Below are 27,894 nucleotides of genomic sequence, written 5' to 3'. Positions count from 1 at the left end.
ACAGTTGCATTCAATTTAGCTTAAATTTGCATTTTTTGAAAAAATGACAAGTGCGGACTTTTTTTTTGGCGACACACACACACACACATATATAAATAAATAAAATAAACAAATAAATAATGGGTAACTTACATTCATCTCCCAGACTGTATGGATAATTCATGAGGACTTCTTCCCATATCTGGACCACCATGGCCGCATCTCGAATTTGGTCCTCTCGTAATTTACGGAGATAAGTCTTGGCATCTGAAATTAACAAGCAGAAAAACATTTAAGGAAAATTATATTACTCTTCTATAAAATTAGATGTTTTATATGGGTTACAGGTTCAAACACTGAACTAAAGAGAAATGTCTTCAGTAAAATGTTTTCTGACAAGATTTCACAAAGTAAATCAAACAATCAGTTTTATCTTCTAATCTTGTGAATGTTTCTTGCAGCAACTCAATTTTCAAAATAACACATTGAATTATTATGGCATGAGAGATTTTTGAAGCATGTGTTTGACACCGCAGTTTTGTTAAGCATATGTTGGTGCTATAGGAACTGTAAAAAAAAAAATAAATAAATAAATGCAAATGGTGCGGGTGTTGTTTGGAATAAATGCCTTATATTAGAAAAGGAGAAAAAAAAAAGGAAAAAAAGGGAAAAGGGAAAAAAAGGAAAAGGGAAAAAGGAAAGGAAAAAAGAGAAAAGGAAAAAAGAGAAGAGGAAAAAAGAGAAGAGGAAAAAAGAGAAAAGGAAAAAAGAGAAAAGGAAAAAAGAGAAAAGGAAAAAAGAGAAAAGGAAAAAAGAGAAAAGGAAAAAAGAGAAAAGGAAAAGAGAGAAAAGGAAAAGAGAGAAAGAGAAAAGAGAGAAAGAGAAAAGGAAAAGAGAAAAGGAAAAGAGAAAAGGAAAAGAGAAAAGGAAAAAAGAAAAGGGAAAAAGAAAAGGGAAAAAGAAAAGGGAAAAAGAAAAGGGAAAAAGAAAAGGGAAAAGGAAAAAAGGAAAAAAGAAAAGGAAAAAGAAAAAAGAGAAAAGAAAAAAAGAGAAAAAACTGAAAGAGTCAAATTTCTTCCTTTTACTTGTTTCTTATGTGATACGTGTGGGTCAAAATGTTAAAACGTAATAACATCGTTGAAGATTAACAACTATGTTACAGTACAGCTAATAGAGAATTATATATTTTTGGAGTAGGTTGCCTAAGTTTAGAATAGTACTCTTAGGGTCTATCTGATGAAATATTTAAGAGAAATTGATCAGTATATTATATGTTCTATGAGAGTGTAAGTATATTATTTTATTAATCTTTACTCGAGTAGTTTAAACAAAAGATCAGGGTTGAGTTTGATGAAAGCATTTTTGTGAAACAAACTAAATTCGAATCTGGCACACAAAAGTTTTCAGGCCATATCATAAATCACTTTATCACCCTTAATTGTAGGTATATCAGAATTTGTTTTAAAATTGAAATATTATCATAGATAAAAAAAAATAAGAGATATACTAAGAGGCTTAACTGTATATTTATAAAATTCAGACATTTATCGCACTAACAGGAAGATTAAAATACCAAAGTTCTATTCACAGCAGGACAATAATTTTCTAATATACTGACCAGGTGCATGCCATATATAATTTTAATATTGTTTAGTAAAAGAACATCTCATTAATTAACTTTTTTTTTTTTTTTTTTTTTTGCTAATTCAATGATTATTTTTTAGTTTAGTACTATTTACAATATTTTATTTTATGAAAATTGCCCCAGACAAAGCATGAAGCCACTTTATAGTCCAAAACTAGCCAACGATAAGTGTTATATGGATGAATTCTGATATAGAGAACAGCAATTCTTCTATATTATTCTTATATCATGGAAAAAGGCTTACTTAAAAACAAGTGAAGATTTTACAAAAAAAGAAATAAGTACAGTTTACTAAGAATTCGACAAGATACACTTGAAAGTTGAAGGTTAGATCAACTTATGAGAATAGTAGTCCAAATAATCTAAATTATCAATCCTCATCTCAAAAATTCAGAAACATTGAAATAGTAGAATTTAAAAGAATAGGTGAAAACAAATTTAAATAAGATTTAAAATGGGATTTAAATTTTAGTTTTTATGCAAACAAATAGACAATACTACTTAATAGCTTGGAGTCTTCATGACCATTAACATGTGTAACTGTGCAAAAAACTGGTTACACATTACAATGAATTCTAGGAGGTACTAAAGATACTAGTGGGGCAGATTGCTGAAACAATCTTTCACTTGGTGGTACAAGCACCAAAATTGAAATTTGTCAGGTTTACTTCTGCAGCCATCTTGAATTTTCTGATGGCTAACGTTCTTTTCTTAAAATGTATAATTATAACGTGACTTGTGCCAATTTTGGTGCTTGTATCATTAAGTGAAAGATTCTTATGAAATATTGAGATAACCTGTACCACTATACAATCTATTTAAAGGATGGTCATATTAGTCAACAACTTTAAATTTTCAGTGAAAAAGAAAAGACTTCTGAACAAGAAAGTCAGACAACAACAATATAGACCCCATTGAAGCCCATATGAAAGCAATGAGCATAAAAGTATATTATTAGTTTGTTTTAATCTACCATGAAGTACGATAAAGAATATTGTTAATATGCGCATAGCATTTTTCTTAACATCCGTTCAACATTTTTCTCCCCATGACCTTTGAATGTTAAAACATTAATTATTTAACAAGGACAGCATTTTTCATGATCAAATGACTACTTGAATTACTGGACTAGTCACATTCCAATAAAGGTCACTACTTTATCAAATATTAGTCTGGGTGAAAAAAGATGAACAAACATTAAATAAAAAGTTTCTCCTGATATATCACAAGAGTCTTTTTTCAAATCCACACAATTATGATGATCAACTCTGGCTGACTTGGTTTACAATATTTAGCAAGAAAATATAAATCTCTCAATTCTCCAGTAATTAATGAATCTGTTACTGAAGTTTACAATCGAAATATTTGGTTGATCACTAAGTTCTCAACAACTTTTAAACATTTTAGAATCTATTTTTTATAAATTTTTTTTTTTTAAAATTTTAATTTAAAATTAGAATTTAAAAGATAAAAGATAAATAAGAAAACTTTAAATGTCAGTAAAATGATAAAATCATTTTTATTTACTTTTGTTGGCGTTGTAAGTCCAATATTTCACTAAAAATAGCCTCAACAGGGTAATAAGTCCAGTCCATAGTTTTTTTTCTTCTTTATTTTATTATGAAGGAGGTAATTCCTTGGAGAAGAAAAATTTAAATGTATGTGCTGTCCAGTTATTTAACGTGTGCATCGCTCCAGTTTCGAGCAGGAATATGAAGTTAGAAAAAGTAGTTACACACTTTTAGAATAGAATTTAAAGATAAATTAGAAAACTTTAAATGTTGGAAAATGATAAAATCATTTTTTACTTTTGCTGGTGTTTCATTCCAACATTTAAAGTTTCCTAATTTATCTTTAAATTCTATTAAAAATAAACGTCTTCTAAAAGTGTGTAACTACTTTTTCTAACTTCATATTCCTGCTCGAAACTGGAACGACGCACACGTTAAATAACTGGACAGCACATACATTAAAATTTTTCTTCTCCAAGGAATTACCTCCTTCATAACAAAAATAAAAAACAAAAAAAACTACGGATTGGACTTATTACCCTGATGAGGCTATTTTTAGCGAAATATTGGACTTACAACACCAACAAAAGTAAAAAATGATTTAATAATTTTACTGACATTTAAAGTTTTCTAATTCATATTTAAATTCTATTCAAAAGAAATGTCTTCTAAAAGTGTGTAATTACTTTTTTTTTTTTTTTACTTAATTTAAATTAATTTTTGTTTATTTGCAGATCAATAAAATTAATCCGAATCTTCAATACGAAGATTGATAAAACATTATTTGGATTATGTAGACCACCACTCTTATCTTTAGTCGTATTTTCACAATGTTTATGCAAGTGTAAACTCTGACCTTCAGGTGTTTCTTGTCAAACTAGGAAATCTGCAAGAAATTTTTAATAGAGCCTTTGATTTAATCCATGTGGATAGGATGTTTTTATTCCATCAGCTATGATCAGGTAGAAGTCTTAAGTAATTCACAGTTGTATCTGAGTATTGCCCACACTGAAGATTGAATTGTCAACCTTCAGAAAAGCGTCATTTACAACAACTATTTTATCGGTTACGCCATGGGCCAGCTTTTCCAGATCATTAAAATGGAATGTCAAGAAAAATCATTTTCAACATCTTTCTATTTTGCTGTCCATTTTTAGCTTTTTGATTTCTACCGATGACATTTTGAAAAATCTTGCTGAACGTTGGGAAGAAATTGTAAACAGCCAGATGAAAACATTGATTAGATATTTTTTGCTAAACCTTTTAAATTAAAAAAAAAAAACGAAAATGACGAGAACTTATTTGCCAATCGAATAGAAAAAAATATTCTGATTTCAAAACTAAACGGAAATTAATGAAACAATGATTCAAAGTTTGGTTTTATGATACATCAAACATTTTATTGATGAAAACAATGTGTGGAAGTTTTATATATAGAGAGCAAAGATAAGAAGAAAACATGTTTTGGTATTTAACCAGTTTATGACTTAATTTTCAGCAACTTTGCATTGGCATCTTCTGACATGTTACATAAACAGTTTGAAGATGCCGAAGTGATTATCCAATCAGCAGTCAGAAAAGAAGCTTCAATAAAAGTATGAAATTCTTTAAATCAAGAAAAAAATTTTTTAAACCAAAGATGACTTGACACGCTACGTTAACATGAAATCTTCATGTTAAGAATGACTTTCTAAATAGAAAACCATTCTTAATACAAGGGAAAAGGGTGTAATTACACTGCGTTTTGAATTAATCATCTGGCAGTTTTTGTTTTGACATCATCTGGCTGTTTACGTGCTGGAAGATGCTGATGCAAAATTGCTAGAAATTAGGTTATAAACTGGATAAGTACCAATGTTTTGTACAAATTTAGTTTTGTTCTAATTGAAATGCTGAAAGAGTCCGATCGTGTTTGGCAACTATATACAACTTTTTTTCACTACAAATGAGAATTGTCTTCTGATGAGAACCATAACAATTAAAAGATAAAATTCTCATCAACTACAAAATCTCAAACTTTTCTCCAGTAAAATTCTATGCAGCGTTTTAGAATATTAATTTTGTATCAAGGGTTTTATCATACTAAAAAAAAAAAAGTCATTCATTGAATTTGGGTTGAATTAAGTCAGTTAAAGATAAAATAAGTTTCTGTCTACCATATATAACTACTTAATTTACTCACATAAAATATACAAAAGTATAAATTTATGCGTGAACTTTAAGTATTTACTTCAAAAGTGTTCAATACATAGGTAGAGCTAGTTAGTAAGTTATAAAATATATATGGCGATTAAGCTACACTGAATATTCCGCGTTTCATCCACTCTAGGACTCTTCAGGCTTATGCGCATAAGCCTGAAGAGTCCTAGAGTAGATGAAACGTGGAATATTCAGTGTAGCTTAATCGCCATATTTTATAACTTACTATATATATCTTCCTTAGATTTTTCCCCTCCAATAAATAGTATTAGTGCCTGTAGGAATATACCCTTTCGTTTATAATGGACTATTCCTATCTTCTAAGGTTTTCTTTATTACTTTTGATTGTTAATAAACCGAGAGAGAGAGAGTAATGGAAGCAAGAATAATAAACATATAGAATAAGAGCAAGGGGTGGGGACCAAACTAACATATACTGAAAGAGGGTGAAAGCAATAGAAATTAGTAAGAAATGGTTTACTTGATGAATCATTACATAATAACATTTAAAAATGTAAAGATGGTCAACGTATATGGACTTCACCCTTTCTATAGAAGAAATGTCAGCAGATTTCCTCGGCACAAAATTCTCAATGATATTATCTGACAGGCCATAGACATCGCTGGTTTCCCATCAATCCTTGAGCCAATTGGCCTTGAGAGAGGGGATGGCAAACTGCCTCATAGTGTTTCTCTTTGCAAACAAGAGGTGACTGGTGTTAACATTTCTGCACCCTTGTCAGGGAGAATTGACAACAATCTCTGGAGATGCAGCAGCAGAGAACCGCAAGCGATCAAAATATGTCGGCACATTGACAGATTTGGGTTTCAACCAATCACGATAGAGATGAGTAAAGCAATAGACCCCACCAATGAATTAACATGGATTGACTTTACAAGTGCCTCTCCATCGTCATTGTTCGTGGAAATGCCTCAAGACTTCTTTCAGCCTGCCAAGCCAGTAAGACATCTGATGGAACTTCCTCATACTTGTATGTTGATTTTTGAAAAGTTTCATTTTATTAATTATTTGCCTCCACATTTTTTCTCTTATTTTTTTGTTTCACTTAATTATTTAATGTTTGTTATATCTCGAAAATGCTAGCGATGTTGGACATTTTCCTCATTTTGATTAAAGAAAAAATTTCTTATACTCTTCCATTGTTCTTTGTCAAGAATGTAAAAGAGTTGTCTTTCCTGAGTTTCCTTTTTTTTTTTTTTAAATAAAAATATGATAAACGTACACATTGTTTACATGATGTGCATTCTGAAAATAAAGAAACTTTGAACTCTTTATATAAAAAAAAAAAAACGCTCCAAACTCCCCCACTCGGAAAATCCTCTTATTGACCTCAGAAAAAAGGGATAATAATTAAAAAAAAAAACAAAACATGTGCCTATATTTTATCTGAACCAATGGTGAAAAATAGTATATCAACTTTATGTGTGTCTTGTGTAGCTTTTTACTTTTAGCTGGGCACAGACAACTTTCGATGGAAAGTTCTTGACATCAAATTTAAATAAGCCATTAAATAACCTAAAATAGAAAATTTTCACCCAGTATGAAACTTATCACTAATAATATGTAGAGCTGAACATAATTTTTGGAAGATTTAATTTTAAATCTCCTAAAGTATAATCCAGTCAACCTTCCCCCGATAATCTAATCATATGAACCACTAAATGTTAATCTTCTAGCTTACAAAAATAATCCTGCAATCTTTAATAATCATAGCCCTCATCAGTTTTACGAAATATGGTTTAGATTATTAAATGTAGATTTGATTTTTGTTTTGATAAAAAGCCACTTATTTGATATAAGAACAATGCTGAGATTGCCTATAGGTTGTTAAAAGTTGGATGCCTAAAAGCAGTTCTCTAATTAGGCAGGTAGATAGTCGTTCCATGCTACCATGGTTGCTTAACACCGGATAAGATGAACAGATGTACATGCACCTCAATTAAAAGTGAAGAAAAGGCAGAGGAAGACTTGGAACGATGAAGTCAAAGATGTACTCAAACAACGGCATATTGCAACCAATGTAAATGATAAAATTTCAATTCATACCACCATGGTTGACGTGCAAGACAGATCTGATGTAGAAAAGAAAAAAGAAGGATTCCAATTTAGTTGTAGAATTATTTCATTGGATTAATTCGACCACTCTTATCTTGCATATTATTATTCACACAATTTTTCAGCCGATGTAACTTCTGATCTTCAGGTGTATCTTGTCAGACTCCAAAATCTTTGTCAAATGTGGATTAAATAAAGGGTTTCATTCATAATTCCATGCATATCCTAGAGTTCGATGTTGTGAGAATAACATTCAAGATGAGATCTTTTGAAATAGAAAAATGTATTTTTCTATTTCAAGAATGTATTTTTACAAAAAAGAACAAAAACTTCCCAGGTAAAGAAATAATGCCAGTTATGACCAGCAGAAGTGTAGTGACATTCTTGTTTTAAGATGGAAAGATAACACTGAAGTATTCAATAAGATTCAATCTATTTTATAAAGCTGTCCTGGCATTTGATTGGTTCATTCTTATCACACAGGGTTATAAATAAAATTGCCCAAATCTTTTTGATCATAATCTTCTATGTCAAAAATATTGAAACAAGAACAGTAGTTCGGATAATACAAATTATTATATGGAAATGGATTTTAAATTAAGTGAAAAAAAAAAAGACAATAGTGAGCAAGACATAACTACTTGATAAAAAAGAAACCACCAATAGTTAATAAAGATCGACAATATAAACAAACAAAAAAAATAAAATTGGGACTATTTTGGTTCCTCATTATCGTAGATCAATTCAAAAAATGAAATATTGAATTTTAAATGAAATCAATGGTATGTATTGAATTATCATGTAGCAGTAATGAAAATATCCAAAAATTATGAAAACCGACAAGGTAGAAAATTAATTCTTAATGAAAACAGTGGGCAAAGATTTTTGATTTTCAGGAATTATTTGCCTCCCTTTGGTTACAATTAGAACTTTCCATTTTTCTTTTGCAAAACTCAATTTCCATGAATAATTAATTTTCTACATTATCGATTTTCATAATTTTTGGATATGTTCATTATTGTGACATGACAATTAAGTAGATACCATTGATTTCATTTGAAATTCAATATTTCAGTTTCGAATTTCGCTACAATAGCAAAAAACCAAATTAATCTTTGACAGTCTACAGTTATCTTTCTGATTTAAAAAAAAAAAAAAAAGGGAATATTTTGGACAATTGCCAAAAAGGTTTTGTTCCAATCAGTCATAAGCTGGGAAAACGACCATTTCTTTGACTTGCAACGAGGAAATACAAACTCAACAATTTTTCTTTTCTTAACATTAAATTTTGCATTTCACAAAACTTAAATGTGCTTATATAGATTGGTCCCTATGGCTACGAATACTGACTCATAAAAATCTGCTAACATGTTCCATTTCAGAAACCTATGTTTTATTTTGTATAGTCACATTTCGGCTGTTTTTGAAATTTTTTCTGGATTTTACCAAGCTGACATAGGCAGCTTTGGAAGCTGACCAAAAGCTGTAACACTTGAGTGCATTTTTATTATAGACAACAAAATGAAAAAAAAAAAAAGAAAAAAAAGTCTATAACAAATGTCATCAGATGCAAAGAAGTTACTTTTCTACCTAGCTGGATAAGATTTTAGTGCTTTTACGTATTTTAAAGCATTTATTAAATCCGAAAAACAAGTAGTGTCTAGTGCTATGGGAGAACAAACAAACAAACAAAAAAAAAAAATGGCTGACATGATAGGCTCAGATCTTTGGAGTCTACATAATTTCTCAAAAATAGAAAATTGAAGAAAATACTATTAGAAACCCACCCAATAAATGTCAGAGTTACCTACCTTCTTTATTTACCATAAACAGGAGCTCGGACGAGCACTTGTCATAAAAATAACAATAAAGCAGAGACAGGCCTGCAACGTCTCTTCTGTGGGAAAGAGGTTGCAAGGAAGAGAAATGGGCATCCTCACTATCATCAGAGAGAACTTGGTCATTTACAGCTTTTGAAGTGTTGCCATAGATGGTAGTGCCATCAGCATAAATGTCTGCGAATGATCTTAGGATGTGATTTGGGAGATCATTGATGTAGATACAGAAAAGAATTGGCCCAGAATGGACCCCTGAGGAACTTCAGCATTAACACTATAAGCTTCTGATTTTTACCTATCAACCACTACTCTTATGAAACTATCAGAGAGAAAAGATTTAATAATTGCTAAACCTCTATTTTTAATATTGCTATAAGTCCAGCTATCCTGAAGCTGGAGATCTTGTGGAGTAGACCTTTATGCCATACCCTATATTTGATATGTGAAGAGCAATTACCCAAGAAAGGAAGTCTATCAAGAAATTTGTTAATCCTGAGATAACTGTTAGCACATCAACTGTAGATCTAGCAAAACAGAAACCATATTGCATGTCACTGACGATATTATTTTCCAATGTATTACTTATTAAATTTCAGTTGCCATCGCCATTCTTAACATGGGGAGGGAGGGTATTTTGTAACATGCATGTGCATTAGTACTTGTTCAGTTGGAAAAAACATGGCCGACAATCAAAACCAAGGATTGCATTGGATATAAAGGTCTTCATATTCAGAAAACTACTTGTCTGTCTCAAATTTAAATGTGTTCATTTTCAGCATATCTGGAAACTGCAAAACTGTCAGTTAACGGTGAATGTAGAGTTAAAGTAAAAAAAAAAAAAAAAAATCTTCAGTGGGACAACCAAGCCACATTGATCAAAAACTTTATTACAACAAAGTTAAATGAAATTATTATTGTAAGCGGTGTGAGAAATTAATCTCACAAACTCAATACTCCCTGGCAGAGGCAAAATAAATCCACAAATTACAAAACCATACCCTTAAACTCAAATTTTATTCAGTTACTGGCGGGGGTACCCGGCGTTGCCCGGGTGTTTGGAGGTGTGTATGTTGGGGGGGGGGGGGAATAAGTGAATTAACGAACCTGTTTAAACTAAAAAAAAAAAAAAAAAAAAAATCGGAAAAAACAAAACAAATAAACAGCGAACGGATGTAAAACTTCTTTAAAACAATCGGATAAACAAAAACCCAAAAAAAAGAAAAAAAAAACAAACAAAAAAACACAACGTATGGTATAAATAATCTTTTTTCAATATTAAATGTTTAAAAATCGAGAAAAAAGTATATCTGATAACTGGGATTGAACCTGAAATCTTTAGATAACGACGCTGTCACTTAACCCATCGCGCTATAGACACGTGGATGAAAGTAGGTCGGTTTTTATAACATTTAAAACGAATTCAATGTACAACGTCTTCTGTGCATATTGACGCATGCGTATAGCCATCTTGTCATGAAGATACCATTTTTTTTTTCACCCCTCCCTGTAAAAAAGAGAGCCATTAAGGATGAAGGAATGAATGTTTTTGCCCATTTTTTTTATATTTGTCGTCCAAGATGTCGAGCTTCAAAATGATACCGAACTCGTGAAAACCGTGGCCTGTGTCAAAAGTTTTTGCGAGACATACAAACACACACACATTTTCGCTTTTATATAAATAGACTAGCGGGGGGTACCCGGTGTTGCCCGGGTGTTTGGAGCTGTGTGTAGTTTTGGGTAAATCAAAATTCCGGGGATAGGGTTAAAAAAAAAAAAAAAAAAAAGTTTTGGTAGGTAAGTATGAGGATCGAACCCGAACCCGAACCCAAACCCTTGAGGTAAAGTTGGAAATTAAAGTGTGAGAAGAAAAAAAAAAACGTGCGACGTTAACCATTGGGCCACCGCAAAATACTAACAGAAATACGTTTGAATTTATTTAACTATTTAGAATTCGCAGGTGCACGTTTTAATGACTTAAAAGAGGTCAACTTTGACTGCGGGGTGGTATTTCATTTACTGCGGGAACGCTTTTTTTATTTTTATTTTCCCAAGATGTTGAGAGGGGGAAAACCAGCTCCCCATAACAAGGGGATTGTCCAAATTGAATAACAATTGTTTGATATAAGGAAAATTTCCACATTGATCAAGGCTGATTGCTTTCGAACATTTCTGGCGATCGCACCCGGAAAAAACTACCGCCAGAATTAGTGTCGCTTTTATTATATAAAAAAGCCTAATCCACATGCGGCGAGCAAAAAATGTTGAATATTTATCTTTCCAAAGTCAAGCAAATTAAATAGACAGGCGAGCTCCGTTGTTAACTCGGAGATATTATGATTTATATGTGATATAAAAGGTTTTAAGTTGTGAGCTGACTGACCGCTTCTCGGAAAAAAGCCTTTCTTGGACATACACAAAAAGCGAACATACATACACACATTTTCGCTTTTATAGATATAAACTAGCGGGGGGGGGGGGGGGTATCTGGCGTTGCCCGGGTGTTTAGAGGTGTGCGTGCTCGGGCGGGGGTAATCAAAACATAATAAGAGAAGTAAATATTTTTAAATATTAAAATGTTAATACTTAAAAAAAAAAAAATTTCGAAAAATAACACAAAAAAAAATAACATAAGGCAAACGAACGATGTTAAATGTAAAAATGGGAAAAACAAAAAAAGAAAACGCGAATGTGATGGAAAAATAAAACAGAAAAAATGAACGTTAAAACTTCTTTAAAAAATCTGAAAAATAAAAACCAAAAATAAACACTGGCTTAAATAACCCTGTTTCAATATTAAAATTTAAAACATTGAAAAAGAAAACCACCTCACACCACGATTCGAACCCAAAACCTTTAGATAATGAGGCCGTGCTCTAAGCAACTGAGCAAAGACGACATCGACGAAATTGTGTCGCTTTTTCAAATATTTAAAGTAAATCATGTTCCGATGTCGTATGACGCATGCGTAGAAGCGAACTTGTCATGAGAGGGTGGTTTTTGCTGACCCCTCCCTTTAGAAAACCGATGATTTTAGGGTGAAGAAATGAATGTTTTTGGCCAATTTTTCGATATTTGTTGGGCGAAGGTTGGAACTTTACAATGATACCGATCCTGTGAAAATCTGTGACCCGTGTCGAAAGTTTTTGCGAGACATACAAACACACAAACATTTTCGCTTTTATATATATAGACTAGCGGGGGTTACCCGGCGTTTGGAGGTAAATCAAAACTCCAGGGGTGGGGGAGGGGTTAAAATAAAAAAAAAAGTTTTGGTAGGTGAGTATGAGGATCAAACCCGAACCCTTGAGGCAAAGTTGGAAATTAAAGTGTGAAGAAAAAAAAAAAAAAAATGTGCGATGTTAACCATTGGGCCACCGCGACATACTAACGGAAACACGTTTGTAATTTATTTAATTACTTAGAATTTGCAGGTGCACGTTTTAAGGAGGTCAACTTTAACTGCGAGGTTTTTATTTTTATTTTCCCAAGATGTTGGGTGGGAGGGAGGGGACCAGCTCCCCTTGTCCAATTTGAATAGCAATTGTCTGATGTAAGGAAAATTTCCACATTAATCAAAACTGATTGCTTTCGGACATTTCCGGCGATGGTGACCGGAAAAATACCGCCAGAATTAGTGTCCCTTTTATTGTAGGAAAAAGCCTAATCCAGATGCGGTGAGCGAAAACTGTTGAATATTTATCTTCCCGAAGTCTAGCAAATTAAATAGACAGGCGAGCTCCGTTATTAACTCAGAGATATTATGATTTATATGTGATGTAAAAAGTTTTAGGAAGTTGTGAGCCGACTGATCGCTTCTCTAAAAAAAAACCTTTCTTGGACATACACAAAAAGCGAACATACATACACACATTTTGGCTTTTATATATATATAGATAACAGCAAAGAAAAGTTATTGGTCCTGGTACAGTCCTTTCAAAATGGTGGGTCAGTTTTGCCTCTCGAATAGGGAGCCAGTAGTTAACTCCCTTTGTTGGAGTGGTAGCGTGGTTTTCCTTCGAAAAGGCCCATGATAATTCATGGTGTTCTCGGCAAGAGTTCTGGTGCCTTTAATTAGGCATACATCGAGTCCCTTGGGACTCTAATTGAATTGAGAAAAGTTCAAACATTTAGTAGATATAAACACGATGAAAATGTTCAAATGATGCCACCCACTAATTGGGATATCTTCGGCACAATATGAAGGTGTCTCTGCTTGTAGAGATTTCAAATCCTTTTTCACCAAACATTTAGGTGATATAACATGAAGAAATTGTGGCGGCTCAATTCTCAATAAAGCATTCTTCTTGGAGCCGACCTTGGGTGAGTCTTTCTTGCCGGGTGCTTTATCATAGGCTGAAAACAAAATGGATGTTTACAAAAAAAAAGGCGCCAAGTAATTGTCTTGGTTCAAACAAATAACCCAATCACAGGCTGCCTACTAGAATTGTGCATAGGCGGCTTAAAACAATGAAACATGGCATGTAACTGGAATTTCTCACAGCGTGTCCAATACTTTTTTTTTTTTAAACTTAAGCAGACATTTTGTATTTACATTTATCTGCAGTGGGTTTTTTTTAAACATAACTGGCCTTTTGGGTATATATTATGCAACTTGTAGTTAAAAAAAAAAGAAAAAGGGAGGGATCGATCAGGTATTTCTTCATATATTATGAACAAGATCTTATGTTTATTTCTTTATTTATCAAAAATCATTTAAAAAATATTCTGTTTTCTAATAATTTCAATTTAATTACGTCAATTTCAATATTGTTTTATTTTAATTTTAAAAGCCTAGTGGTACTTGGTCCTAGTGCTAATGCAGTGAATGCACTTACTAATCCGCGCTATTTTTTAAATCATATTTCCAAGTTTCAATTAAAGTTTTAAGATGTTTTTTTTTTATTCAATTGTAAGGTTAAAGTACATAATAGGTACAAAACACCCTCCCCATGTTAAGAATGGCTTTTTAAATAATAACGTTATTATTTCACACTGATCAATAAGTGCATAACTGCATGAGTACCAAATTCTTTTACAATAGTTACGCCATTTTCAGTAGCCAATCAAATAATATTCTTATAAAAAGTGTACCCCAAATATGTCCCCGTATTTTCTTCATATTTTGGTTTATCTACCATGCAAGAGGGCCGTGTATTCTAACTAGTCTCTACTTGCACCTAACAATTTAATATAAAAGATATCATAAAACTTGAATTTAACTTAAAAATACTATTAAAAAGAAAGAGCGGTAACAAAAGTGCATAAGCACCTTCTGGTCTTTTATCTTTCAAACAATTAAAATTTAAACTAAAAAAAAAAAAATTATAAGTCTCCTTTAAGAAACATAGCCGCGTCTTTTTTTTGTTTTTTTTTGGAGGGGGGGGGGTCATTATTGCCTCCTTTGCATCGTTAGTGTCGTCTGCTTTTTTACATTTTTTAGCAGCTTTCAAACCGCAAACTGCTTTGGCCATTTCCGGGAGAAACTCATAATTCAACAATATTCGAACTTCGTAAATAAATACTTTGGATACATATTCACCACAAGTATATAGTTTGGAGCAACGAAACCCTCCAACCTCCATGCCACTTTACCTAATTATTTGGACCAATCAGGCAAACATACCCGGTGAACCAAGTGCAAGGAAGATATAACCAATTGCACTTAAAGGGACGGTTAAACTCTTAAAATAGATAAATAAAAAACTATGTCTCCGGTTAGAATATAAAGGATAGCGAGTACATGTCTGGCATCCGGTAGGATGTCTCATCCCCAGCTTAAACAAAAGGAAATTGAAAAGAAATATTTAAAAAAATATTATCCGTTTGCGACGTCTAACAAAATTATTAAAAATAGACTTTATATTTCACAAGAAATCGGTAAATGTGAAAAAATCGTTTTCTTTCTAATAAAAACATGTTTTATATTGAAGATTTCAGCTTTAAGATGGCTCTCATTTAAACCATATCATCTGCAGCAAATTAGTTCTAGTTTTACAACAATTTGGTTCAATTAAATTATCGAATAATACAACCTAATAATACGGTATTGTTCGACCATTTAATTAAACACAATTGTTATAAAACTATTACTATTTTGGTTAAAATAATGTTTCAATGATAGCTATTTTAAAGCTGAAATCTTCAATATTAAAACTGAAATCCCTACTTTTCAGCAACAGATTTACCTAAAAGATAAAAGAAGAAAAAAAAAATCTCTGTTAAAAATAAAGCTTTTTTGTGTTTTGTTATTATTTAACTTTTAGGAAATCTTATTTAATATTTCAAATGGCATTCCTGACATGTTTTTCGTTGATTTTAATCTCAGAGGATTAAATTAAAACGCGATATTTATTCATTTAACCAGAATCGCAGACATGTGTTGCCGAAAAAAAAAATACTGGTTACAAATGCGAAGGTTCAATACAGCTGGTGACACAAATTATCACCCGAACGTTTTTAAAGGTGACAACGTAGACATTATTCGGCAATTAACAACAGATAAATCAAGCTATAAATGAAAATCCACACACTCTAAGAATGTCTTTAACGAAAAGAAACTAATAACACATATTTTAATCAAACAGAAAAAAATGATCATAAAACAATACTTACCTTCAAAATTCGATAGATTTAGTTGTTCGGCCATGATGTTTATAGAGGAGATATAGAAAGTTTGGATTGTGAACGATGAAACGCAAACTATTGTAATTAATAAATTATTCTTTTTTATTATAGTTTTGCTAATTCTTTTTTGTTGTTTTGTTTTAATAAATGCGAATAATTATATTTTTTTATTTAGTTTTGAACATAAAACTGTTAATATAAAATAAAAATATTGATTAACATATGTATTTCAAATAATTATTCGCTTTTGATAGGCAACTTTTAAATATTTTTTAATACTTTCTCATAATAAAACGAAAAATGTTCTCATATTTATCCTTTTATTTAATTAATCTTATTTTTCTCAATTTTTTTAAATATCTCTTTAATATCTTTAAATATCTAATTTAAAAAAAAAAATGTAGAAAAAAAAAAAAAAAAAGTTTAAATTTATAGCGAATCGTAGGTTTCGTTTCATTTTGTTTCGTTTCGTTAGTTTTCAATGTTTTTTGTTATAACTTAATTTTCTAACTTGGTTTTTATCAAACTCCGGAGAAACACGTGAAAAAATGCCTATTGATACAAGAAGAATTACCGGGCCCGAAACATCACAAACTCCGTATTCATTTTGTAAAGAACAGGAAAAGAAATCATTGGTAAGATTTTATTCCTTTTTAAAACATGTTTCGGAATCTTTTCGATGAGAAGTAATAAGTTAAAGTTAACTACTCTTGTTTCATTTCGGCCGATATAACCCCCGGCCTTCTTTAGGTGCATTTTTTTCGAACTTGAGACATCTAGACACGATTAAATTTAAGGATCCCAAAATTTAGACTAGAATTTTTACGTGGACCCAAGCGTTCGTTAAATCTACAAAAAAACAAAAAAATCTTGGTATACTAAAAACTTCAAGTATTACCCAGTCTTAAACCCATCATAGGATATGTTATTGTTGGGACGGTTGTTCCCTGTTGGCTGAAGTATGGTTTGCTTTTGGTCCTGTGCAGTTTTAGGCGGTTCGGGCTTTGCCTTGTCACCGTCCGAGAAGTTAGTTTATTGCTAATCGCCCTAGGCGCTCCTACCGGGGAATGCCGACGGGGTTGCATTGGAAGTTTTTGCAGGCCTGAGTTCCCTTACTTTAGGGCGCTAGCTCTTCAGATTCCACTTTTTAAGTTTACAACCCTTGTGTTTTATTATCCCGCCGCTGAAGGGAGATAAATATCGATGTTTTGGTTGGGACACGTGTTTTTGTTTTTTGTCTTTTACTCGCATAGGACATTTAATGGCAACCGAACGAAACAACAAATTTTAATCTAATTTTATGGTTATTCAGCGATAATCGACTTTGTCTACTCGCTTTAACTTCCGGTTTCTGTTGTCCATTTTGTTGGCCAAGCGAACAAGACGAACATTCTTAACATGAGGAAAGGACGGTGCTTTCACATTATCTAAAAGGAAAATAGCCATCAATCAGAAGGGACCATATCTTGCTTGTTACCGTTGTCCCGACTGCGAAGCAGAAACCGGAAGTAAAAAAAAAAAAAAAAAAGGGAACAATTTTGACTATAACTGGTTAGCCGGGGATCCATATCGGCTCACATGATTGCGATTGATGGTATAAACTGGAATTGGCCGAAGCAGTTTACAAAAAGCCGTGAAAAAATGTAAAAACAGACGTTTGAGTTAGATTAGGGTTTAAAAATAATTTACTGGGATTATATTTTGTTGTTTTCATTTTCGAAGGAGTTCTAGTAAGTAAACGAGGCTTTAACGATTTCTTTTATCAAATAATTTCTCTTCATTAAAATATAAATTGTCTTCCTTTTTCCTACTAGAACTTTGTAAGAAACAGATTCACGAAATTCTGGTATCAGCAGAAGCTCGTACACACAGACACAATCTACTAGCAACCCAGTGATGAGGCCCCAGCTTACGGGCTTTGGGGAGTGTGGAGCCACCCTTTAATTACCATTGCTCCCAGGTCCACTCTGACCCGGAGTGAGTACCTGTTAGGGTCCCAACTATGGGTTAAATAGAAACTGATTTGAAAACAACAAATATATTCTATTAAAAATTTTGAGTTTGTATTACTGTACACATAGATTCGAAAAAGTTGTCAAAAAACAAATACATAACAAATAAATGTTATCAAAGGCAAGATAAGTTACTTTTCTACCAAACTGGATATAATTCACGTGTTTTTATTCAATTTAACATGTTTATTCAGCTTGAAAAACATGCAGTGTTTACCAATGTATTGGAAAATTCAAAATGGCGGCCGACTCTCACTTAAACACGGTAAGTTCGGGAAAAGGTGTTATAAATAATAAACTAGACAAAATACTGTTAGAAATTCACTCAATATATATAACCGTGACATAGGTTGACATATATTCGGTGTTTTTTTAATAGTATTTTGTCTAGTTTATTATTTATAACACCTTTTCCCGAACTTACCGTGTTTAAGAGAGAGTCGGCCGCGATTTTGAATTTTCCAATACATCGGTAAACACTGCATGTTTTTCGAGCTGAATAAATATGTTACATTGAATAAAAACACAAAAAATATATCCAGTTTGGTAGAAAAGTAACTTATCTTGCCTTTGATAACATTTATTTGTTATATATTTGTTTTTTGACAACTTTTTCGAATCTATGTGTACAGTAATACAAACCCAAAATTTTTTCTTCAGAATCTTTGGATTCGGCATTAAATAACCCGAAAAGGGTTGATATGCCGTAAAACAAAAACAACCAACCAACCAACCAATCCAGTTCAATAATAACCATATGGCAACTTACCGTCCTTAGTTAGTTGCATAGTTCTTATAATCGCCACTGATACTTATGTGGCATGACTAACTTCCATTTGTCTGACACATTAAAAAAAAAAACGAAACCCCAAACTCGATCTTTGCAAAGATGAGATTTTTAACCCGGGCTATTCTGATTGATGCCTTGGGCATCTCACCACTGTTGCCAAATGCCTTTTCCAAGGTCAACAAGTCATAATTGTACAAGCTGAGGGAATTCACAATTAAATCAAGTTTGACATTCGAACATTTACAAACTATAGACTTTATTCATAAATAAAATCATATTTGCGCTGTTTCCGCTATCTACGCAAGAAAATAATAATACTTGAAATCAGAATGTAGTGGTCGTTGCTTCTAAGTCTTATTTACCCTTTCATCATGTTTCACTGCACTCTTCTGAAAATGAAAATACTTCCAGTTAGTTAAAGTACACAAGTGTCTATTTTGGCTCCTCAAAAATAAATCAAGTTGAAAAAATGGCACTTGTATATTACAGTTCTGGGAACAATTTTTTTTTGTTTTCATTTTGATGATCTCAAAGCAGGAGGAGACAATTCAATTTTCAAGTCACTAAAAATATCAACGGCAAAACATAAAACATTAATTACCTGAACATTTATTGAATTAGAATAAAATTACAAAAATTCTAATAGCACAAAATAAAACATTAATGGCATTGCTGAGTGTTATGCAGACATTTTTGCTGCCGAAAACAACGAAAGAACTGACCCATTAAATTATCGCCCTATTAGCCTCCTCCCACTTTTTGCCAAAATATTTGAGACCTTAATTAACCGTGCTCTAGTCCAGCACTTTACAGATGCTAAACTTCTGACCGACCAACAATATGGATTTAGACAAGCCCGTTCCACGGCAGACATCCTCACTGTAATCTCTGAACGCATATACCATTCACTGGACAAAGCAGGAGAGGGCAGAGCGGTAGCTCTAGATATATCTAAGGCTTTGGACAGAGTATGGCATGAGGGTCTCCTCAGGAAGATTAGATCATACGGTATCACTGGTAGAATACTTAACATAGTTAAATCCTTCTTAGATAAGAGAAAAATCCAGGTTGTCCTCGACGGTCGTACATCTAAACAATATGATATAAATGTGGGAGTGCTCCAGGGATCTATCCTTGGACCTCTGAAATGACCTCCCCGACAAAATTGCCTCTGAGATGGGTATATATGCTGATGACACCACACTCTATAGCAGGCACGACAGGAAAACAAATGAACATATATCTAAAGTAATGGCAGAAACACTAGAGGATGACCTCCAATCAGTAGTGGAATGGGGACAAAAATGGATGGTCACGTTCAATGCCGCCAAGACAAAACTGGTTTCATTCAATAATTACAAGAAACCTTCTCTACCACCTATAGCAATGGCCAACGACTCTTTATCTGAGAGTACGTCTCTCAAGCTCCTTGGCCTAACGTTCACAGGAAACATGAGTTGGAACAATTACATCGAGGGCATTGCCAGGGCTGCTGCGAGGAAGGTGGGCTCTCTCTACCGTGCTAGAAAACTTCTAACACCCGAAAGTATCCTGTACCTCTATAAGGCCACTATTCACCCGTGTATGGAGTATTGCTGTCATATTTGGGCTGGTGCATTGGCTGCTAGTCTCTCGCTCCTTGACAGGGTTCAAAAGAGAGTCGCAAATCTGATAGGCCCTAAACTGGCATCTAAGCTTCAGCCTCTGTCCCATCGACGAAACGTTGCATCCCTCTGCCTGTTCTACAAGTATTATAATGGTGAATGCTCTGACGAACTGCAAGCACTTGTGCCCCCACGACGTGAACACCCTTGACAGACCCGACAAGCTGCAAAATCCCCCCCCCACACTGTAGAGATCCCTAGATGTAAAAGATCTTTCTACTCCAGTAGTTTCTTCCCCAGAACTGCTAGACTTTGGAATTCCATTCCAGGTCACTGCTTCCCCAACTGTACTGACATGCATAAGTTCAAGTGCAACATGAACCAACATCTCGCTGCCCTAATCCCTACATAGTACCCCAGTAGATGTTTCCCCTGATAGTAGCCCCCTACACCAAAGTGGCAATGTGCCTTGTTTGGGGTGAAAATATAATAAAAAAAAAATTAAAAAAAAAAAAAGTACCATCACCAATATTGCTAACATCAAATTTAAATCAATAACAACTCTGGAATTACTCTGCCTTCAATGATCTTGATGGTGTAATATACCTGTTTTACACAGATGGTAGGCACTTTTGCACCTGAATTTTCATTTTAGTTGTGTTAACAGTTGTGACACTCCAGAGCAGGGGGCCTATTACTACCAGATCAAATGTGCTAAGCATTTATATTACTGTTTTTTCCTTTCTCTTTGCAAAACTCAATCATGTTGATGTTCTGTAAAGCCAAAAACAAAAACAATTTTCCTCTCTAAAACAATCAAACGAAAGAATAAAAACTTGGAGCATAAAAACTTTTACCAAAATGACTGGATTAAATAACCTGAAAAGAGTGGATATGCCATAAAATGAAGCAACTAAACATAATGAATATTTGAAAGTTTGTAGCATAAAACCTTTTTCCGAAATGACTGGATTTGACATTAAATAATCTAAAAAGGGTTGATAGGCCAGATAACAAAGCAACCCAACCAAGCGTATAATTAAATAAAATATATTTTAAAAGATGGGGTCACCCGACTGAATATTCATCCAACAATTATTTTTATGGTAAGAAAAATGAGGATATTTAAAACAATTTAAATTGTAACAATTAAATAAATAAAAATGGTTAAAATTTTTGTTCATTTTTTTTTTTTTAACGATAAGAAGAAAGAAAATAGATTATTGTTTAAAAAAAAAAACTATACAAATTGCTACAATTTTCAATAGGGAAGAGATATATTTTTTATTTATTTAAAGAATATTTAACTGATAATTGCAATTATTTTATGGGAAAAGAGACAATTTTTGCTTAATATTATTCTTGGAATGAATAAACCAGGGCATAATCTGTCAGGAACTGTAGGTGTCATGGGAGGAATCCATTATGTTAATTAACGAAAGAAAAAGGAGCAAAATACCAGAAACTGGTCGAATAATGCTGAGAAAATGGATGGCAGATTTAGTAAGATCTTAAAGAAGTTGGCAGCAGTGGTTTTTCAGAGCACTGATGAAAATAGGTATATTGGGAGCAGCCCTTTTTAGGAAATGGCAAATAAAGTGCTGGTTGTGCCCAAATAGATTTGCATAAGAATTTAGTTGGATATAAAGTGAAGGACAAAATAAATTTAAATTCTTTCATATTCTTCGTGACTACATGTTTACTTGGGCTCATTGGCTGATGCCTGCTGAGGTTTATTGCTTATATATGGATATATATTATATATATAAAGTTTATTTATACAAACATTAATGGCTACATATGTGCATACATGTTTCTGTAATCACCTGTGCTAAGGAAGATTACATCTTCAGGCCATGAATTATCTTCGAAGACATAATCTCCCTTAGCACGGGTGATTACAGAAACATGTATACATATGTACCTATTTACTATGCCTCCCCACGGGACAGAGTTAGACACCAGGGTCGTTTTTTAACGTGGAGAAAAGGTACATGTATACATATGTAGCCATCAATGTTTGTATAAATAATCTTAATATACCTGCTCTGTTTACTCATTGAGCACTCTTTGGTAGACACATGTTTCATTGGATGTACCTCTAGGAAACTAAACTCTACCACCATAATATATATATATATATATATATATATATATATATATATATATATATATATATAAGCTCTAATCTATTATTTGTGTATTGGGCTTTTATTATTTGGTTGAGATTAAAATATCAATATATAAATACTGGTATTTATATTAGATCGAAGTTTACCATTGCATATATCAGGTAAAGATTGCATCTCCTTTGATTTGCTATATATATATATATATATATATATATATATATATATATATATATAGCATAATCATGTTGACACATTGGTTCTTGTCAGATCACCAAAGTTAAGCCACAATGAGCCTGGCCAGTGCCAGATGGGTCACCATTTGGGAATGCTAGGTGTTGTATGCACTGCCACTGCACCAGGACGTAGAAATTTCCAAGTTAGTATCTGGGGACACATTTAAAAACCACTGGAAGCGATGCACCCTCCATCTTCATTATGACATGCATCAAGGATAAGGAAAACCTTGCATATAAAACTTAAAGTCTACTATCTGCTTTGTTTATGGTATTCAATTATATTAACTGAGATTAGCAGGTGTTCCCAAAAAGTGTGGATGGGTTCTACGCAAGCCTTCACCACTATAAACAAATAATCTGTGTGGAATTGGACAACTTTAATTGTTGTGTGAACCTCATACATCGAAATTGACGAGAAAATCCATTTGTATATAATTTGACCTCTCTTGGCCTTTTGGCTAGAAGCAACATATAGTATCTTCATCTGTTTTTTGGCCTCAGTCAGCAAAGAGAGATACTTTTAAACTGAGTCAATTTTTAATTTTTTAAAATATCCAGTGCTTCAATTTTTTTGGGGGGGGGGGATCTTTCCCCACAGGGGGGGAGGGGGATCTTTCCCCACATTAAAAAATTGACCTTGTGTCTAACTCTGCCCTCAGAGCAGATAGAGAAATTAGTTGTATTGAAAAAGTCTAAAAAAAATGAATAGAGTAAAAAATTTCAGATTCCTAATTATCTCCCTTGAACCTTTAGCTTTATTTCAATGCTTTCATCAATTTTTTATAAATGAAAGCTAATCTTGTAAAATATTCAATTCATTTATGATTATTATAATCAACGAATGCTGATATTTTCTGAATTATAATAATCTCATTAATTTCAATAAAAGTAGGAGATTTATTCTTATATTAAGCAAAATTTAAAGAATTAAATTTATTTTATTCAAATTATTTTGGCATTATATTTCTAAATTTTGGAGATGAGGATTGATAATTCGGATTATTTGAACTCCTGTTCTTATTTTTTTTTTTTTTTAATTTTTTTTTGCGTGTTCTTTCTCACAACATCTCGGCCAGTGTAACCTCCAGTCTTCTTCAGGTGTATCTTGTCGAACTCCAGAATCTTTTTGTCAAACTCTGGAGTCGGGATAGAATTTTGAATGAAACTTTATTTAATCCACAAGGGCATCATGCTTTTATTGTTCTCAGCCATGACTAAATAAAATTCCTGAGTGATTTGCAATTTTTATTTTAGTATTGCCTACAAAGAGTGTGGCATAACAGATAAAGTACTAGGTAAAATTTGGTTTTAAGTGACACTCTTTTGGAGGTTGAAGGTTCAATCCACAGGGCAGATGGTACTAAGAATACAATGGTGAATTACTTCAGACTTTTACCTGATAATGGCTGATAGAATGAGAGCATGTTCGCTCCTGTGGATTTTTTTATAAAATGGAAATCGTTCGAGACAAGGCATCAAGCCACTTGATGTAAGGAGCTAATAAGTAGGAAAGCTGATAATTATAAAAACAAGGGATTTCTGTTGGCCTTGGTCTTTAAAAGATCAAGGCTGTAGGTAGAAGGAAAACAGTGAGCAGGAAGAGAATTCCACAACCTTGCAGTCATTGCAAAGAAGCTACTGGAATAGGAAGCTGTATTAAAATGAGGTATCAGAACAACAGATTGACAGAAACTACTAGACCATCGAGTCAAACAAGCTGGAAGAAAGGAAGCAGGGAATAGATCAAACAATTCTGCCATAATAATATTAAATAAAGGGTTTAGAATGCAACAGAAAGATATGTGAAGAAGGTCAGAGGTTACATCAGTTGAAACTTGTAAGAATAACAAAAAAAAAAAGAAATGATGAATTTAGCAATCCGAACCATGCAAATACAACATTATCTTTGTCTACATTAACTCTGAATGATCTATTTTTTTCCTTTTCTTTTGAAACTAAGCATTTTAAAGTGACAATTTTCCAAATAATAAAAATCATCTATCTATATATAATAAATAAAAAAGCATAGAGAATGTACATCAAAACCATATTTGGATTCATCGGACTACTGTTCTCATCTTGGGTGTCATTTTCACAACGTTTTGGTTGATGTAACCTCTTGATACACCTGAAGAAGGTTGGAGGTTACATCGACCGAAACATTGTGAAAATCACGCTCAAAATGAGAACAGTAGTCCGATGAATCCAAATAATATGAATAACCAATTCTCATCTCAAAAATTCAAAAATGCTTTTATCTTATTCATATTTATGTCGGTTAAATTATTGCTATTTAAAATTTTATATATATATATATATATATATATATATATATATACACAGGGTGTCCACAAAGTCTGGATACATAATCTAAAGGGTGCCCACAAAGTCTGGATACATAATCTAAAGGGTGTCCACAAAGTCTGACTACATTAAGTAGTCAGACTTTGTGGACACCCTGTATATATATATATATATATATATATATATATATATATATATATATATATATATATATTAAAATCGTTTTTAAAAGGCTAAATGATATTTTTTTTTTTTTAAAGATGCTTATTTGCCTTTAAAAAACATGATGGCAGCTTTGTATAAGAGCATTATAAAGTGATGTTTTTTTTTCTTTTTATAAATCATTTTTTTTTTCTTCGAGATATAAAAACCTCTCTGTGTAATAAGTCTGCTGCAATGTTAATCGCTTGATAATGCTCTCATACAAGCGAAAGCTAACATCATGTATTTAAAGGTAGATAAACATCGGTTTTAAACAAAAAATCTCATATCATTTGGCTTTTTCAAAAAAAATTTAATATTCATTCATAACGATATTAAAAAAAGTGCTAGTTTACTTTTTAATATATTTTTTAAAAAACTTGATTATTAAATTTCTGAATAAAATGAAAACGTTTTCTTCATTCTTTTTTATTGTGCGTGTTAATCTTGAACTACAGCAGTGCTTACATTGATGGATTTTTGTCTCGCCTGTACATGATCATAGGTTTGGTCTGCATGAAGACCGGTTTTACAGAGATCTTTATGCATGATCTGATTGACTTTTCTTTTTTTTTTTATTGCTTTTTGCAATAGTATCCTTATTGGCCTTCATGTTATTATGAGTCTATCTCAGCCGCCGTTCTTTTATTTTGTTTTCAAAGTTTAAATAATCACCTTCTGGGTGGTTGAATGGGGACCACTGACAAAGACTGGCTGCCATTCTTTTATCTTGTTTTCAATCGATGCAATGCTGTAGCGCTTTCAGATAACCTCATTGTAAAAATCTTACTAGATTTTAATTTTAAACTTATTGTGTAAACCTGCACTGGCTTGCATGTTTTAATGGTTCATAATGGCAGATCTTGCAGGTGATAAATGTTTGGCCTAAGGAAAAGGAGATGAAGATCAAGAGAATGGAAAATATCTCTGGCTGGATTCCAGTCCCCCAAGAGAAGTTTTCTTTGTTTTAAATAAAATCAGTACCTCATTGAATGGGGAATCAGGGTATGTGAAAAGAGTAATGTCCAAGATCATTTGCAGATAAGTCTCTTTGAATGGAGACTGTCTAACTGTTATCTCCAGTAGTTAGCTTAAATAATCAACTTCTGGGTGGTTGAATGGGGACCACTGACAAAGACTAGCACATGTACAAACTATCTGAGCCAGCATTCTCCCATCTTGCCCTTAATCAGTGTGATGCTGTAGCTGTCCTTATTGTAAACTAGTGTAATTTTAGACATCCAACAGAGTAATTTGCTTTCCATAATGAAGAATATATGCTTTGCCGTCTACATTGTTAATAAGCACTTGGAGCTGTACAAAGTGACAGGTCTCCCAACAGTCCGGTAGATCTTTGAATATTTTCCTTATAGTAGAAATGAACTAGTTTCTTTTTGTTATTTTTATTTTATAATCCAAACTGTACATCTGAACTGATATAAAAATCTTTTCTTCAAATATTTGGAATAACATTTTATATTGATAACTGAAATGCCTCAATGTTTTGAAATGATTTTCTTTCTATGAAACGAACAAGTCCTTTTTTTTTTTTTTTTTCAAAATTGTTTTTGATATAGCAGGCCGCCTGGCATTGCCCAGTCGTGAAATATGCTTAAATATCATATTTTAATTAATGCATGTTTTGTATTCATTATTATATTATATTGGACCCAATATATAGTAATGATTTTAAAAGTTTTTAAAAAATAACTCATGTGCCACCACCGAGAATCAAAATGTTTAGTTTATGCTTTACTTTTTTCTTTGACGTTAATGCCTGAGTTATGGAGACATGTTTGCTGCAAGGCTAAAACTTAAAATATGAACAAATAGCTATTACATTACGCATGCATATTCATAATGCTGTTGTTCGACCTTCATTTTTTTAAATTTCGCATTTTTGTACCGATTTTCTCTGGCTAAAACCCAAATATAAAGGTTTTGCATGGGTTTGAATACTCTATATATTAAGTTTCATGTCTGTAGACCAAAAACTGACGGATGAGTTTGGTAGGCAAAATCTTTTAAACAAATGTATATATGCATATATAAAAAAAGACGTTTTTGTTTACTCTGACCTTTTTACGCAAATATTACACAAGTATAAATCATATGAAATATTTGCATGAATATAATTACATGTAATAGTTAACTAAAGATGATCATCCTATAAGAAAACCGAAAAAAAACTAATAGGGAATTAATTAAGATGAATGTTTAAAAGAATATGCAAATTAGCTAGATCTTTTGCAGATGAATGCGATTCCATGACCCATATATGACAATGTTGTATTTTTTTTTTTTTTTAAATAAATAGGAAAAGGGTTTTTAATATGAATAGCAATACACACACACACAAAAAGAAAAAAATTATAGGAGTATAGATAATGTGAAACTTTGACACTGAAAAATTAGATTTTTTGGTAATTATATAGTATTGGGCATAAGTGAAAATCACATTCTAAGTAAAAATTCTTTGATATACGTATATATCATGCAAAAATAACTATCCTCTCCAAAAATTAGGAAAGATTATCGAATAGAATTTTAATTAGAAATAAAAATCAGTTTTCCTAGTTTACCAAACTGCCATTCATTATGAGTTAAATTATCCGTTAAATGACAAACTGACTTATCTCCCTTTTATTTATGGGATTTCTGCTCATATCAATGGTGACAAAATATGATAAAATTGATTTTTATTTTTAATTCAAATTTTACTCAATGATTTTTCCTAAGTTT

At 32.3% G+C, this 27,894-nt stretch overlaps 2 protein-coding genes across 3 annotated transcripts in view; one reads left to right on the top strand and one right to left on the bottom strand.

The window, feature by feature from the left end:
* The window catches only part of LOC145294045 (ER membrane protein complex subunit 2-like), a 35,520-nt gene extending 19,542 nt beyond the window's left edge, over positions 1-15,978 (bottom strand). Inside the window, exons 1-2 of the mRNA XM_080141034.1 lie at positions 15,862-15,978; positions 133-246 (exon numbers count right to left, since the gene is read on the bottom strand). Coding sequence (XP_079997160.1) covers positions 133-246; positions 15,862-15,895 — 148 coding nt within the window. The 5' untranslated portion in view covers positions 15,896-15,978. The remainder of the gene's footprint in view (positions 1-132; positions 247-15,861) is intronic.
* Positions 15,979-16,350: 372 nt separating this feature from the next.
* Positions 16,351-27,894, top strand: part of LOC145294043 (exosome complex component MTR3-like) — a 167,525-nt gene continuing 155,981 nt past the window's right edge. The window contains exon 1 of one of the 2 annotated variants that reach the window (XM_080141030.1): positions 16,351-16,508. In XM_080141030.1, coding sequence (XP_079997156.1) covers positions 16,422-16,508 — 87 coding nt within the window. In that variant the 5' untranslated portion in view covers positions 16,351-16,421. Of the gene's footprint in view, positions 16,509-17,253; positions 17,604-27,894 lie in introns of those variants that run through there. The other variant, XM_080141031.1, reaches the window with a different exon arrangement.

Source organism: Euprymna scolopes, chromosome 15 (assembly GCF_053919585.1).
Source record: "Euprymna scolopes isolate OS-2025 chromosome 15, ASM5391958v1, whole genome shotgun sequence".
NCBI classification, from domain to species: Eukaryota; Metazoa; Mollusca; class Cephalopoda; order Sepiida; family Sepiolidae; genus Euprymna; species Euprymna scolopes.
Note: the sequence above shows the minus strand (reverse complement) of the source record. Positions and strands in the feature narration are given on the sequence as shown.